The 16698-nt window shown below is 41.9% G+C and overlaps 1 protein-coding gene across 1 annotated transcript in view; it reads left to right on the forward strand.

Moving 5' to 3' along the window:
- Frmd7 (FERM domain containing 7) overlaps nucleotides 1–16698 on the forward strand; it is a 95256-nt gene that overhangs the window by 2732 nt on the left and 75826 nt on the right. Inside the window, exons 2-4 of the mRNA XM_051178814.1 lie at nucleotides 736–867; nucleotides 1033–1157; nucleotides 8784–8865. Coding sequence (XP_051034771.1) covers nucleotides 736–867; nucleotides 1033–1157; nucleotides 8784–8865 — 339 coding nt within the window. The remainder of the gene's footprint in view (nucleotides 1–735; nucleotides 868–1032; nucleotides 1158–8783; nucleotides 8866–16698) is intronic.

Consider the following 16698-nt stretch of genomic DNA (forward strand, 5'->3'; position numbering starts at 1 on the left):
AGTGGTTTGCTAAAAGAGCAATGTCTTCATTTACCATCCATTGAGATTTTAACATGTGCCAAATATGGTGCTGCAAGCTGAGTATAAATGATATACAATATGGCCTCATGCTCCGATAGAGCTTGCATTCTAACCTGGGAGACAGGCTTCTGAACAACCATCACCAGGCAGTGTCATGTGTATTCTAATGATATCGGCATAAACCAGATGCCAGGGAGTCCAGGAAAAGGATTTCATCTCATTTTTGTGTCAAGGGAAGGTCAGAGGAACTTGCATTGTGAGTGGTTTCTTGAAGGCTGAGAGCAATTTACAAAACGGGCATTTCCAGTGGGCTTTGAAAGAGGGCTGTGAGCAAAGATGTCCTGGGAGTCCATGGTAGACTTGGGGGATGTACAACTAACAGATAACCACTAAAGCACTCTGGCTTGAAAAGTGGGACAGAAGGATGGAACAGGAGCCTACAAGCTTCAACAGATCGGAATGCCATGCTCTTTCCTGGGACAGTAAATTCTGGAAAATAGGCTACTATGATCCTGTAAGTGATACAGAGCAAGTACCTTGACTGGACACCGTTAGAGAAAATGATAGCAATACATTAAAATGGCCTTATGCGTCTATCACCTTTTTTCCAGCTTAAATATCTTTTGTAACTCTGGAACCCATCATACTAAGCAAGGACTTTCGCATTTCAGCATGGCCCATCTCTCCCAGTTCATCTTCCATGCCTTCTCCTAGAACGTAGGCTGTATTAACAATGAGAAAGCTGGGACAGAGCAGTGCAAAGGCTCTGTTCTGCTCTTCACTCAGCTCTGGACCTTAGCCCATTGGACAGTGCCGCCTGAGTTCATGGTGGCTCTCCTTGCTCAGGTAAATATCTTTGGAAATGCTCCTGTAGACACAGACTTCTAGGTATGCTTCCATGGTGACTTTAAGTCTAGTAATGCTGCTAATTCTTGCCATCCCAAGGTAGAAGTGGAAAACTGTGTCTTTTAGTCTGGACATTGGCCCTAAATTGTTTTTGTTTCTTTGTAGGTTCCTCTGTTTGGTCTCCGCTTTTTATTGGAAAAGGTTGGGTCCAGTGTCTTGCCATGGAGTCTAGTTTTGCCAAGAACCCTTCATCCTTCTGTCTTGGCTAGACCCATCCTAGAATTCAACAAGTGAGCCACCTCTCACACTCCCTCACCTGCCAGAACCCCTGCTTTCACTCTGGATATGTTGAAACCCTTACTGTGAGGCAACCAGACTAATCTTTTACAAAAATGTAAATACAACCCCAGCCTGATTTTCCCAGGTCAAAAGCTCCCTGGAGACTACTGGCTTATCAGGATCAAATTTGACTCAGGCTTCCTGGAAGGATTTGTCCCCTGCTGATTTGTCCTTTTTTTGTTTTGTTTTGTTTTCCACCCTTTACTCTTGATGACCCTTTCCCCCATTAGCAAATGGCTTTGTAGACTCTAGAAAATGTGCTTTGTCCTGCAAGTCCTTTCCCTTATTACATCTTACTTAGACACTGACTTTGTTTGCCTAACTGCCTCATCATGTACTAGTAACTTCTTGGACTAAGCAAAGAACTGAAATCAAGTAGCAGAAAATGGTTGTATTTTTGTACAGGACTTTTGTACAGAACGAGGAAGCTCCTGGCTAGGTAGGAGCAAGGGTATGTGTTGTAATTTTAACCTGGGGCCTGGTGAACCCTTGACAGGTGCTGAGGTTTATGATCCTCTCCAGGCACAAGCTCCTGTCTTCCATCCTTTCTTGGAATGACACTCTTAAAGCAGAGCCAGAGACTGTTTTCAGCCCAGTGAGATAGCTGTCAACCTCCCAGTTCACATCAGTGCAAATCTGGCTGCATGGGGCGGTAACACTAGTAGTTCCAGACAATTGGGGGGCTGAGATAGCAAGAGCTTGAACCCAGGACAACACAGTCACTCTCTCAAACAACTACAGCAACTATGCAAAAGTACAATCAATAGACAAAAGAAAGTCAGTGGAGCTAAATTTCTAGTCTCTTTGCTTCCGGCTCTGTGCCTAGAGATGGAGACTGGACTAGGGCAAAATAGATATGTTTATCTCTGTTGCCTTGAAGTGCAGTTGTAGCCCAAGTCAAGTGACACTATTAAAGGCATCCTCATCCCTGCAGCCCATGCAATTGAACTGAGAGAATGTCTATCCTCCTTTCCTTTCTTCAACCCAAGTAAATCTCTGTGCTTTAATCTGTTCTGAGCAAATGAAACACTCTGCTATCTTTTCCTTTGGGTGTGTATGTCAAGGCAAAAGTACCTTTTACTAATAGAAACAGAATTAAAGACTTCAGTTTTCTATGCAAGTTTTCTTGGGAGCATTAGAAACAAACATATCCATTCCCTTTGGCAAATAATTCCATTTCTGATACGTTTCTTTATCTGTCACTATAAAAGAATACCAAGAGGTGTAATGGAATCCAAGCAGAGATCCCTCCCTTACCCTATTGAGGACAGTCATTGAATAGTATGCAAGCTTACTGTCTTACACAAGTATATTCATTCTGTCAGATACTGCTTCCAAATGGGAGACCTGGTGATATATACTGCATAAATACATTTTTTTGTGTTCAAGTTTTTTTTTCTTCAGTGCTGGGGATGGAACCTGGGGTCTTCTTCCTCTTATTAGGAAAAGTGCCTTTCCATACCATTACAACCCCAGGCCTAAGCAGCTTTCTTTCATTCAAAGTGGAGGACTCACAGGGGTCATATGCATTGAGAGTGATGCACTTGTGTCATGAAAACAGAAGGAAGGGTAGGAAGGGGGCCAGCAAGGAGGGATAAGGTGAGAAGAACAAAGTGTAATAACATCTCTAACAATGTCATAGTGAAACCACTAGTTTGTATACTACATTCTGATATTGGATGAGAGCATATGGTGGCAAGCAGCGGCCATGCTAGCAAATAGCAGGAACCCGAGAACTCACATCTTCAAATGCAACAAGGAAGCAGAGAGGCCAAATTGGAAATGGCATGAGGCCTTTATCCTCCAAGTCTGCCTTACTTAATCCAGCAACTGCATTGTGTCCTTGTAAAATGCCACCAACTGGAGAACAAGTGATCAAATGCTGGAGATGGGAGTTGGGGAGGCAATTATCTTTCAGACCACTACAGTGGGTGTTATTATTAAAGGGTGAAAGCATGTACACCCAAGGCCCTTCAGTTGCAACAGATACCTTTCTGTTGTAGTTCAGTAGCACTTCGGATCCCGGGGGCCTAAATTCTATAGTCCAACTAACATCCCAGAAAGCCCTTTCTGCCTAGCAAAAGCAATGGGTATTCTTTTACTTGGGAGAAAAAAAGAAATACAACTGTTCCCGCTGTCCAAGCATATAAAAGTTCTGCCTCTACATGCTGGACTTCCCCTTTGCTATGACATGTGAAGAGAAGCCATGCTATGTTGGCCCTTGCCTCCTCTCTCAGCTCACTGAGAGGAGGCTCCCATCATCAACATTTCTCTGAATGGTTTTAGGGGGAATCTCATATGTGCTCATGAATAAATACTGACATTTTGTTTCCACATTGCTTTTGTGCTTTCTCTTTTTCCTATTCTTTGGGTCCAGCTTCTATCCTCTGAGGGCTGTTGTGTGATCTAAGCACAGCTATATTTTCTGGGCATAGTTGACACTTATATTGTATAATGAAGCATTTGGAGAATACTGTGCTATGTCTACTGAGCCTCAGCTGCTTCTCCTGGCTACTACAATTCACACTGGAGGCCACAGCTTACGTCTATGTTCCTGATAATAGCTTTTTGTAGATACCACCAAAGAGGCTTGGTTATCACTAACCAGCCTGTGCTTAGAGACAATAGAGTTTGGCTCCTTGGAGCCAAGGTCAACACAGACAATTATGAAGGCTATACAAGACACAAGGCATGCTTAGCTGAAAAGATAAAGAAACTAAAATCCAGCCAGTGTTTCCCTACCTTGCAGCATAGATGCAACATTGAATCCATCCCACAGGAGGTGATAACTACTTGATTCTATTGCTCTGACTCAGCTTTGGAGATACCTAGAGCATAGCAACACTGTCAGCTTGGTATGGAGTCCAGAAATGTCCGACCCTTGTAAGTTCATACCTCAATGAGAACTCCATCACATTAGTCACTGCAGTCTCCCTAGCCCCTCACTTAAAATCGGCAACAAAGCAGGGCTGAGTGTTTGTTGACTGAAAATGATGAATGAAGTAGTGGAGGTTCAAGACAGGCATGCATGTGCCATAACGATAACATGTTTATGCAAAACAACTTTAACTTCAATTTCTTTGGGGCCCATAAGGCCAAAACACTGAACCCATGAGACTGTACCAAGAGAAAAATTCAAGTGAAAAGTAGCCCCTGTTCATCAAGGCCTCTCTCTTCATATAGTAACAAAAGCTTTTTTCCTGGGCCAAGTATGCACTGTGCCTCTTTCTTCCCTAGGATAAATGCTCTCCCAGAAGCTCCTGAAAATTTCAATACAACCACACTTCTGCCAGGCCTGCCTAACCTGTTTTCCAGCCATGCCTGGGCATGTGTGGATGCCAGCATTGACCCAGCTTCCTCTCTAGTAAAGACCCTCCCTCCCGCAACTACGTATGCATACACAGCCACCTTGAAAGCATTCCTAAGCAGAACCAGGCACACACGCGCCTGTTCATGCAGAGGTACAGCCACCCACTTCTCCATTCACATACATGTCATCACACAGATCTATAGAAACAAGCATGCATGTGCATGTTTACAGACACACCATGCACATGCCCACACAGAAGCACATGCCCAGAACACCATTCTGACAGACTCATAATTAGATGTAGTCCTTTGTCAAGGAGTTTGATTTCACTGTTCAGTCCTGGGCTTTGAACTCAACTCTACCAAACTACATTGACACATTGGACCATCTATAGGGTGGATGGATGGTAATTCATCTCAGTTATCCTGGGAGAGCATGTATTGACGCTTGGGCTTCTCCCTTCTGTCATAACCACCCTCTTTCCCTGCTAATACGTTCTTTCTCTGCTTTCTCGTTGAAGTTTCAGTCAGGAATTTGTGGTTAAACCTCAAGTATCTCACAGCCGAGGCAGACAGATACATCCTGGCCTTGACAAATGAAACAAGAAAGCACAAGACAAGGGACAATGTATAATGAGCTTGATAAAAGCCAGAACACAGTGCTCCTCAGCTTCTGGAGATCTGTTGAAAGCAATACCACTTAAATTAGGCCTTGAAGGGTGTGGGACGTAGCTATGCTAGGCCAGAGGTAGTAAATTCCAGAAAGAAAAGAGGTTAACAGAAGTCCGGCGTTGGGACAGAGGAATAAACACAGAAACTGTAGTATTTTAGATATCTGCAGTAAGGGGACTGCCTGCATGGTAGGAGTGTGGAAGGTCATGTAACCCTGCTAAGAAGTTTGATCTCTAACTTTAGAAAACCCAGGAGGCAAAATAGGCATTGCTGAACTTCCAGGTATGATCGCAAACAGGAAGCGGCCTGTGTGAGGCAGTGAAAGAGCCAGAAAGTGAGCAGACAGACTTTGTCCCTAAAAGAGGGAAAGGAAGAGCTTATAGAAATCCTCTAAGGAAGTAAACCAATATGGAAGAAGTTGACTGAAGTGCGGAGAACTGCCAAGTTCACCGATAGAGGGAATGGCCAAAGCCAGGGAGGCCTGCCTGTTAGCAGTTTGTGCATGAGCCCTGGCACCATGTCATGACAGAGTGGGTGGAGTGCATAGAGACGGAAAGAGAGAAATGATATTACAAGAGTAGGTAGGGGACAGGGGGCACTAAGAGACAAGACTGGAGGGAGGGGGGAAGACCCAGGGTAGACATGACAAGGTATTGGGAAGCACTGGAAGGCATTTGTACAAGACGGACAGCTGGGAGGACATTGGCACTTTCCCGTGAGGGCTGTGACTGCAGTGTAAAAAAGATTGGGAGGGGAAGAAGAGAGGCAGGCCAGGAAGATGTTGCAATCATTGTGCAAGACATGCTGGAGGCCTGGCCTAGGTGGTGCCTGTGGAAATTGGTGTAAGCGATGTTGTAGACTGGATTCTGATGGCTTTGGATGGCAAACACATTATGAAAGGTTAAGAGTATGCCAGTCAATCTCACTGAAGGCTAATGTTTGGTTTGTATCAGGTTCGACAGGATAGGGGCGGGGGTATCATATTCCCTTAGAGAACAAGGATACTTGTTCCTTACTCATAGGAAGAAAACTGACTTTATGAGGAGACAGAGACCGAACGAACATTCATTAAGCTGATGTTTCTCCTAACCCCCTCCAATGCTCCCCAGCGGAGTGCAGCTGCTGCCTGCTGAACGAGCTTTGGGCTCTGAAGGCCATGATGATAAACCTGTACACATATTTTCATTTGCTTTCTGTACAAAAAGCCCTCTCCAGGCCTAGGAGAAACCAGCTATTCTCCTCAATGGAAAAATGAAGTCTCAGCTGGGTCAGCTAATGACCTGGTCCTTTGATTCAGTCTGGGTCACTTCAAGTGCATGCTCTATCAACTGGATGAGTGGCACTGCAAGCTCAGCTGCACACTCTAATCATGCGGTGAGTGTTTACTCCTTTAAAACAGCTTGATTGAGATGTGATCCATACAAGCTTCCCATTTCAACTGTCTCATTTCAGGACTCTAACACACTCACAGATTTGTGCAACCATCACCACAGTCCATGTCAGAGCATCCCATCACCTCCAAAAGGAATACCGAGCAATTCTCAGTATGCTATCAACATCCCAGTCCCATCCAACTCTCAGACTCACTCACTGGTTAAATTCCCGACTCCAAGAAATGAACAAGAAGCCAGAAGTGATTTCAGTACCCATTCACCAGCCATGCCATCTCTCCTGGTGATACATGGTTCTGGGAAGAGAAGGTTTGACTAGAATGTTCAAGGCTTGGAGCGCTTTTTATGATTTTCACAGCCGGAAACCAAGATGACAAATAGCAGGTTAGGTCATCAGTATCCTCCAAAGGGATCGCTTCCACACACTGTCACATTTCCTAGAATGATGCCATCCATGTTTTCTTCACCAGAATCTGGACAGACTGTGTGTTATATATAGTTCCTTCTGCGAAGGCAAAGCCTGTAGAGAGGAAGTTATCAGGCAGAAGGAACCAGGTGGAGATGCAACCTGGGTTTTGGCAAAATGTGTAGGGAGGGGAAATTGGCAGGAAGGAGTGTTTGCTTCTCTCAGCCCCCTTGTGCCCTCAGGCAGTTCCTCCACTTTCCTGCATGGCTAGAGCGTGAGGTATGTCTGCCTCTGCTGGTAGGGGACACTGGGGGTGGAGACTGCAGGGTGGGGGTGGAGGGTTATGAGGGAGGTCAAAAAGACACATCCTGGATTACATCATCCCACCCCAAGAGAACCCTCTGTGTTTGGCAGGACTCAGTGCCTAGAGGTTTACAGCTGAGGATCCTCAGAATATTGCCAGGAGTATGTTCACAACGAAAACCCATTGAATTCATTGCTAATTATGAATTCTCCACCCACATCATATTGCTTCCAGGTGTTCTCTCTGGTGACTGGTCTTCTTAATACGTTTTAAAAGAACGGCCACACCTACACCTTTGAAATTCCAGCCATTTCAATTTTCAGCATGTGGCATATAGTTTAGATATGCACGAAATTAATTTGTATACGAACATCACTATTTTAACCTTGAAAACGAATTGGAGATATTATTTTCTCTAGTTACATATGAGGAAGCAACGGTGGCTAGATGGTTTGTCTAGACATGCACCACTGGTTTGCAGCAGAGAAAGCACTAGAACTGGGGTCTTCTGAAGATATGCTCTTTCTGAGGTTAATGTCTACTGTACTCTGAAAAACATCTATTTTTGTGATTAGATTTATTTTCAAATGTCTCCATCTATGACTATATGACTATTAACAAGGGCAAAGAGTAAAGCAAATTAGTAAGATTCAGAAACCTGTTGAGTTAAAGACATGATTTGCAATGGAAGTAATTGTAACTGTTGTTCATGAAACCCATTTTAAAAAATAATCCTTATTGTTAGAGAAATTCTTACATGCTCACAATTAATTTTATCATACGGACCTCCAGCTCTCCACTTCCATTCCTTCTGGATCCTCCCTCAACGTGCCCCCAATATATTTATGTCCACTTAAAACAATTAGTCAGTGAGTCCAATTAGGGCCGCTCATCTACACACAGACATAGAGCCATCCACTACAGTGTGCTCACACTACCAGGGACCACAACCACAAAGGAAATGGATTCTTCCCCCTCAAGCAGCCATCAACTGCCAATGGCTCCTTAGCTAATTGTAGGGTCTTGGTATTCCCTCCTGTCTCCATTCTGAACTTTTTAAGTTGTTTAATAGTGTGCAGGTCTTAAGCATGTACCAAAAGCTGCCGGGAGTTCAGGGGTACCATGACCATGCCAGGTCCAGAGGACAGCATTTCTCAGCAATTCTCTGCATCCTCTGGCTCTAACATTTTTTCCAGCCCCTCTTCTGAGATGTTCTTTAAGCCCTGAGGGCTGAGCACTCATCCATTCTCAATATCTTAAGCAGTTTTGAGTCACTTTACCAATCATTGTCATTGCAAAAGCAAAAAAGGCCTCTCTGACCAGAGTTGAGAATAGCACAAATCTGTGGGTATGAATATAAATATTTAGAAGACAGTTTGACAACATAACCCTGTAGCAAACAAGAGTGGGTTCACCCCTAGGGCCTATGATCTCTACAGCCATGGGATTTTGATCAGGTTTATAGAACCAGACACAAATTCTTTCCATGGAACAGCCCTCATATCCAAAAGAAAGCAGTTGGCTACCCTCAGAATAGTCGCGATGCTATTACACCAGTGGACAGGAGTAACTGGCAGGTTAGTACAGTAGCATGCATAGGTCAGTGTTTAATAGGACCACCCAAGTTTTTCTCCCACAGTGACCTGAAAGCTAACCAGCAAGGAGGAAGTTCCCTAGTCAGTTCCAGCTTAATTTCTTCATGTCTTGCCATATGTAGTCTTACCATCTAATTATGGTGGGCAACCAAGAGCAATAGTGATAGTTTTCATTGTTTAGGGTCCTTGAGGTTTCCCTGACCAATTTTAGGGATGTATTCCATGGCTGAGATTTTTAAAATTAGCCCCTGTCTTCTGGAAACACCCACCATCACAGGGTATTTCTGTTCAAACTCCATTATTAACTAAAATTCCTTTTAAATAGCTTACCAAGTAGTGGGTCTCCATTGGGTTTTTTCATGCATTCTTAGTTTTGGTTAATTCAGAGCCTCCTCTCCCCATCTCCCTGCCCTAATCTCACTTTAATTCTCAGTAAATCTCTCCCCCACTTTCATATAATGTGTTCTACTAACTCTTCTGGTGTTGGTTTACTCTTTGTGGGGGGAGGAGGAGGTAGCAGCCACCCAGTTCTCAAATAAATACATAAGTCTTATTCTTGCTTATGAATGCCTGGCCTTATCTTGGCTTGTTTCTTACCATATTTCCTTAAATTATCCCATCTACCTTTTGCCTCTTGGCTTTTATCATTCTCTATTCTGTATACCTTTCTTTAATTCTTTCTCTGTTGCTTGCTGTGTAGATGGGTGGACGGCCCCTGGAATCTTCCTCTCCTCTTCCTTCTCTCCATCCTAGAACTTTTCCTGCCAGATTTCTCCTCCTATTTATTTCTTTGCTTGCCAGCCCCACCCATCCTTTATTGTGCCTTGCTATTGGCCATTCAGCTCTTTATTAGACCAATCAGGTGGTTTAGACAGGCAAAGTATTACAGCATCACAGGGATGCTCCCAGGAACCCACAAGATGACACCAGCTAAGACTCCAAACAATATTGTAGAGGGTGCCTGAACTGGTCATATCCTGTCATCAGATTGGCGACTTTCCTAACTATCATCATAGGGCCTTCATCCAGTACCTGATGGAAACAGATACAGAGATCCATAACCAAGCACTGGCCAAACTCCAGTAGTCCAGTTGAAGAGAGGGTAGAAAGATTGTACAAGCAAGGAGGGGTCAAGGATGAGGCGGGGAAACCAACAGAGACAGCTGATCTGAGCTTGTGGGAGCTCATGAACTCTGCACAGATAGCTAAGGACTCAGTATGGGACCAACCTAGGCCCTCTACATCTGGGTGACAGTTGTGTCTTTTGTGAGGCCCCTAGCAGTGGGACCAGGACCTGCTCCTGATGCATGAGCTGGCTCTTTCAAATCTATTCCCTATGGTGAGATGCCTTGTTCAGACTAAATGCATGGGGGAGGGGCTTGGTCCAACCTCAGCTTAATGTGCTATATTTTGTTGATTGCCATGGGAAGTATTACTCCATCTGAGTGGAGACAGAGGAGGAGTGGAATGGAGGGATGGTAGGGGAGAAATGAGGGAGGGAGCAGGAGGAGAGAAGGGAGGAGAAACTGCATTTGGTATGTAAAATAAATAAAAAGTAAAAAAAAAAAGATACAAATAAATAATTGACATTTTTTTTCTTTAAAAGTTCCCATTTTCCAACATCCTTGCCAGCATTATCATCCATATTCTTCTTGATAATAGCTATTCTGATTAAGATGAGGTGAACTCTCTAAGTAGTTTTAATTAGAATTTTCCTGATGGCTAGTGATGTTGAATACTTTCAAAAATACTTACTAGATATTTGTAATTCTTCTTTTCAGAATTCTCTGTCAGTGGCAAAGTCTGTTTTTGATTGGGCTCTTTTCTTGTCTGTAGGGAGCCGTCCCTGCATTCTCCATTACAAGATGGCGCCTGTATCGGGCTGGCGTTGAGAGTAAACAAGTCAGTGCGCAGGTGCAGGGTGATTTTCCCTCCCTTGGCCTCTGCCTCTCCCGTGGCGTCATATGGGCCGATGGGCTGCAGCCAATCAGGAGGTGACACGTCCGAGGCGAAGGTTGTAAACCTATATAAGGGTTGGGTTTTAGATGTTTGGGGTCTCTGCTCTGTAAGCTTATGCTCTCCCTCTCAAGATGCATTAAAGCTTTACTGCAGAAGGATCCTGAGTGTGCCGTGTTGTTCTTACTGGCGGGACGGTAGCGCGGGATACTTGGCGTTTGGTTTCTTAAGTGCATTGCATAGTCTAGGTGCTAATCCTCAGTTGGATGTATAGCAGAAAAGGGTTTCTCCCATTCTACAGGCTACCTCTTTATTTAAGTGATAGTTTCTTGTGTTGTATGGAGGCCTTTTAACTTCACAGGGCCTTGTTTGTTAATTATTGGCCTTACTTCTTGGCCAGTTGGATTTCTTTTAGAAAGTATTTACCTATGCCTATGCCCTGAAGTGCATCCCATAGATTTTTGTGCAGCGGCTTCAGTTTCATACCTTATGTTGAGGTCCTTTATCCATTTGACATGAGTTTTGTGCAGGAAGAGTGATAAGGATCTAGTTCCATTCTTCTGCATGCATATTATTTACCCAACACCATTTATTGAAGAAGTCTCTTCTCTAATTTTTGGGGGGGTATCCTTATTACAAAGCAAGTGGATATGTAATAGGGTTCTCTATTCTTTCATTAATGTATGTATCTACTTTGGGGGACAGTACAATGCTGTTATTATTAGAGGGTCTGTCCGATAACTTGAAATCAAGGATAGTGATTTCTACAGCAAGACTTTTTATTGTTTTGGCTAGTTGTTTAGTTTGTTTGCTTGTTGTTGTTGTATGTGGGTTTCACTATAGAATTTAATTTTTTCAAACTATGCAAAGAATTGCATTGGAAGTTTGAAGGTGATTGTATTGAATTAATAAATTGGTTTTGGTAGGCTGGTTATTTTTACAATGTTAATCCTACCAGTTCATCAGCATGAGAGGTCTTTCAATCTTCTATTATCCTCTTTAATATCTTTCTTCAGTTCCTTAACCTTTGCACTGTACAAGCCTTCCGGCTCCTTGGTTAAATTTATTCCAAGATACTTTAAGCTTTTTAGGCTATTGTGAATGAAATTGCCTCCCTGATTGATTTCTTGGTGTATTTGGCATTAGTGTATAGTATATAAAAGCCACTAATTTTGTGCATTAAATTTGTATCTTAATATAAATTCCTTTAGTCTAGTTCTATCACAGAAAGTTTTAATCTTCAGTTATGACAGATAACTTTGCTGGGTATAGTAGTTGTTTATCTTTCAGCACTTCATTGCAAACTCTTCTGGCTTTAAACATTTTAGTTGAATAATTTGGCATGATTTTGATGGGCCTGCCTTATATGTGTTTGGTGATTCCCTCTTGCTGCTTTCAAAGTTCTTTATTCTGTGTATTTATCTTTGAATTACAATATGATGAAGGTTATTCCTTTCTGGTCTTGTCTGTTTGGTCTTATCTAAATATCCCATTTCTAAATGCCATTTTTTCCCCTTAGGGCTGGAAAATTTTGATATCATTCCTTTGAAAATCTTTTCTATGCCCTTAGAATGAAATTCTCCTACTTTTATTTCTTTAATTTGTAAATTTTGTCTTTTAAGAGTGTCACATATATATTATCATTCCCCTAGTATCTTCTTATATCTTATCTTTGTTCTTGTTGAATGTTCCTATTTCTCCAACTTGTCTTCCAAGTCAGATACTCCGTGTTCTCTCTGTTAAATTCTGTTGCTAAAACTTTTCATTGAGATTTTTATTTGAATCACAGTGTTCTTTATGTCAGTGGTTTTCTATCAGTATTTCTATCCTGTTGTTAGAATCCTCTTCCATGTCACCCATCACCTTCCTTATTTCATTCAGTTGTTTATATCTTTGAGCATATATATACTCATGCTTTCCAGTTCTCTGGGATTTCATCTAACTTCCTTGCATTAGATGACATTCCTTAAGGTTAGTAAGTTTTTAGGGGTTACATTGTCTTGGCTTTTCATGGTTCTTAAGTCATTGCATTGGATTTATACATCTGTTGTTATTTCAGTTTGGGATTATCTTTTGTCAGCTATATTCTTTCAGTTGTGGTATTTGCAACATTCAAGTAGGATTCAGATGTAGCATAGTTGATTGTGCAGTTTATAAAATTATTTTTCAGTCCAGGAGCTTAGAGTGCCTGGTGTGAGTTTTTGTACTACCCTGAATGGAATATTAACTAGGAGAGGAACCACAGATTTCTGAAATTACCACTATGAAACTGTTATACCAGCTACCTAAAAACAGTGGTCTTCTGACTTAGGTAACTGTTGGAAGTCAAACATATAAGGGTAATGTCTTACTTACTTTCCTAGTGCTATAAGATACTATGACCAAGGCAATGTATAAAACAAAGTGTTTGACTTGGTATTGTAGCTTCAGAGGGTTAGAGTCCATGATGTTGGAGCAAAGGAACAACTGAAAGGTGCACATCATGATCCACAAGCATCACACACACACACACACACACACACACACACACACACACACACACTGGAATGGCATGGGTCTTTTGAGACCTCAAAGTCTTGGGGATACATCTCCTCCAACAAGGCCACGATACTTAGTACTTTCCAAACAGTTTCATCACCTGGGAACTAATTATTGAACTACTTGAGCCTATGAGATCATTCTCCTTCAAGACATTACAGACAGTATGGACTATACTAAAATTTTAGTTAATAAGATTAGGATTGGGAGGAAGTTGGTTGATAAGGATTACGTATTAGATCCACATTAAGAAAGAGGTGGGTAAAGAAGCTGGGAAAGGAATGTTGGTATACTATTAGAGCTCAAAGTTTCTAGAGCCTGTTGAAACTATGGAAGATGACAATTACAAATAAAAGAGGAAGGGCTACGTGTAAGAGAAGGAAAGAAGTAAGATTGAAGGGAGTTATATGAGGTGTGGGTAAAATGTATAGTGGAGAATTCCTTATAGTGAGCATTTGCAGAAACTTAAACAACAGCTCTAAACCTGATCAAGCAATATACGAACAAAAGGAAAATCATCATGTCCAATAGTGTAAGTTAAATAATAGAAAATAAGAACTGTAAAGAAAGAGCTGCAGGAGATTAATGACTACTGAAGGAGGGCTCCAGAGACAGGCCTCCTCATACATAACCTAATCTCAAGAGGTCATCTGTATACATGATCCATATGAGCAACACTAGATGAACTCAGCAGATTGTGTTTATAAATTCATATGTTTAACAAAAACATTTAAAGAATAAGAGGCCATGAATTTGAAGAGTGAAGAGGACATGGTAGGATTTGGATTAAGAAGGATGAATATGTGAATACAGTACTCATATTAAATTCTAAAAATTAATATTAAATATAAATACAAATTATATTTGTGAGTGAATTTCTGATTTGAAAGGTGAAGTTCTCAGATCCCTCTAGCTCTAGCAGGTTCCACATGGTTCCATGTCTTGGTGGAGTCAATGGGAGCTCTTGGTCTCTTCAGCCTCATTGTTCCTGGGGTTCTGGAATGTGAGAAAGGGGTGTTTGGAAATCCTTTTTCTGTAGTTCCCATGGACACCTACAGTGACTGTAGCCTCTTCCCAGGTCTAGCATGTGTGAAGAGCAGTAGGTCTCTTGCAGATTCTTCTCCACTTGGGCAGTTTTATTCTTGACAAGCAGGCCAAGGAATGGAGATGGGCTTTTATTCCCAGTATCTCTTTCTGCCTGCTTCCCTGCAGACATACATCTCCCATAGCTTGAGGCCCACCCATGAAAGCTGAACTATAAACCTATAAAAAGAAGAGAAAAGGTAAGAAACAGGAACTGTACTCTCCCTTTACTCTCACATACATGGATACATACATACATACATACATACATACATACATACATACATATTAGAAGCTAGGGTTCATTTGTAGATCTGAGAGAACATGATTACCTCATTTAATATATTTTTGAATTTCCTAACTTCATTTTCTTAACTGCTGAATGAAAGCCCATTGTGTATTTGTATCACATTTCTAGATATCTGTGCTGATTCTATTCCTTTATTATTGAGAATGGAGCACCATGGCAAAGGACATGGATGTGTGAGTACTTCTTTCACAGAATATAGCATCCTTTGGGTCAATGGCCAAGAGCAGTATAGCTGGATCTCATGGAAGATCTGCATCTACCTTTCTGAGGAATCTCTACACTGATTTCCACACCAGTGTACACTCCTACCAACTGTGAATAAATGCTCCCCTTTCCTCCCGTCCATGTCAGCTTTTTGTTGGTTGTCATTTTTGTTTATCTTAACCATTCCAACTGGGGTGAGGTGGCATCTCAAATAATATTAATGTTCATTTGAAGACTTAAGAATATTTATTGGTTATGTGTGTTTCTTATCAGAGTACTGCCTATTATGTTCACTGGCATATAATGCTATTGGCATATGTTTGTTATCTGGAAGTTTCAGTTCTTTGTATATTCTGGGAATTAGTCCCAGAATTTTCTCCTCTCTGGTAAGCTGTCTGCTCACTTTGGTCATGAATATAGAAAGAGAACATGGTTGTGGGAGGGTGCTTTGAGAAAACAGGGGGTGGAGTAGGTTGGAAGTGGGGATGGGTAATAAAACACATATTACATGAAAGTGGAATGGGAATAGTGGGGGTTGAATGGTACAGGTGGCAAGAAGGTCAGGGAACTGGAAGAGTAGCTATATGGGGGAAGTCAACATATGAAGTGCCATAATAAAATCCATTACTTTGTTTGTTACTTGAAACATAAATGAGTGGATGGGAAGTGAGATCCGTTGGCAATTGTATGCCATGGAATGTTTGATCTTCAGCAACCTTGTGAAACAGCAGGCTGCAGGATCTTGCTCCTGTCTTTCCAGTGCTGACAAGGTGGAGGCAGAAGGGTCCCTAGGACATACCGACCAGCCAGCAGAGCTTAATTTCTGAGTTCCAGGTTCAGTAATAGGCTCTATTTCAAAACATAAGAAGGAAAGTGATAGAAGGAATGAATATTGTGGACCTCTGACATCCATATACATACATATATATTTGCACACATGTGCATACAAATACACTCTTGAACATGTACACACACAATTCATAGGTAAATAATCAAATAGATAAAATTAATTCATTAGAAAATAATAGACATGATGGAGTTTATACAGGAGTGTGGATTCACAAGGTAGGTGGGACACACATTTTAAATAGAGCAGATTTTGTATATGTATATTTAAGTGCCTACCTACTACCAGTACTTGAAGATGTCATAAAGTCAAAATTTGGAGGCCTCCATTTCCTCTTCCTACTCCAATAGGTCTTTGTTTTTTCATATCTCAGCTCTTAGCACTGCATAATTGCTGAAGTCAAACTGCTAGTCATTCTAGATTCTTCTTTCTCTTTCATATCCTGTCGAATTTGCCTCCATCATATATCCTGCAGTTATCAGATTCTCTTCATCACCCTTGCTATTGGTCTAGCCCATGCTATGTGAAAGGGTTAGGGAAATTCACCATGAGGACATGACATTTAAACTGACCTTTGAAAAGGTGAAGCATTGTGATGTCATCTATGTCAATATCAGTGTTTCGTTTTCCTTCCCTTTCTGAACAACTGCATGCCCAAGTCATTAGTAGTCAGGGGCAAGGTCCATGGAAGGCACCCTAGAGAGTGGAGCCAGTGGCTCCTTGGGGAGCTCTAGCGAGACAGACACTCTGACAAGCGGGTGCACGGCATCAGAATCTGAAAAGGGTTGGCCATGGAGTGGTCAAGAGCCTGGAAAATGTGGCAATATTGCCCATACTTGAATGAGGGAAGAATCCATGAAGAGCAGCCTGTTTTCAG

Source organism: Phodopus roborovskii, unplaced genomic scaffold (genome assembly GCF_943737965.1).
Source record: "Phodopus roborovskii unplaced genomic scaffold, PHOROB, whole genome shotgun sequence".
In the NCBI taxonomy this organism is placed as follows: Eukaryota; Metazoa; Chordata; class Mammalia; order Rodentia; family Cricetidae; genus Phodopus; species Phodopus roborovskii.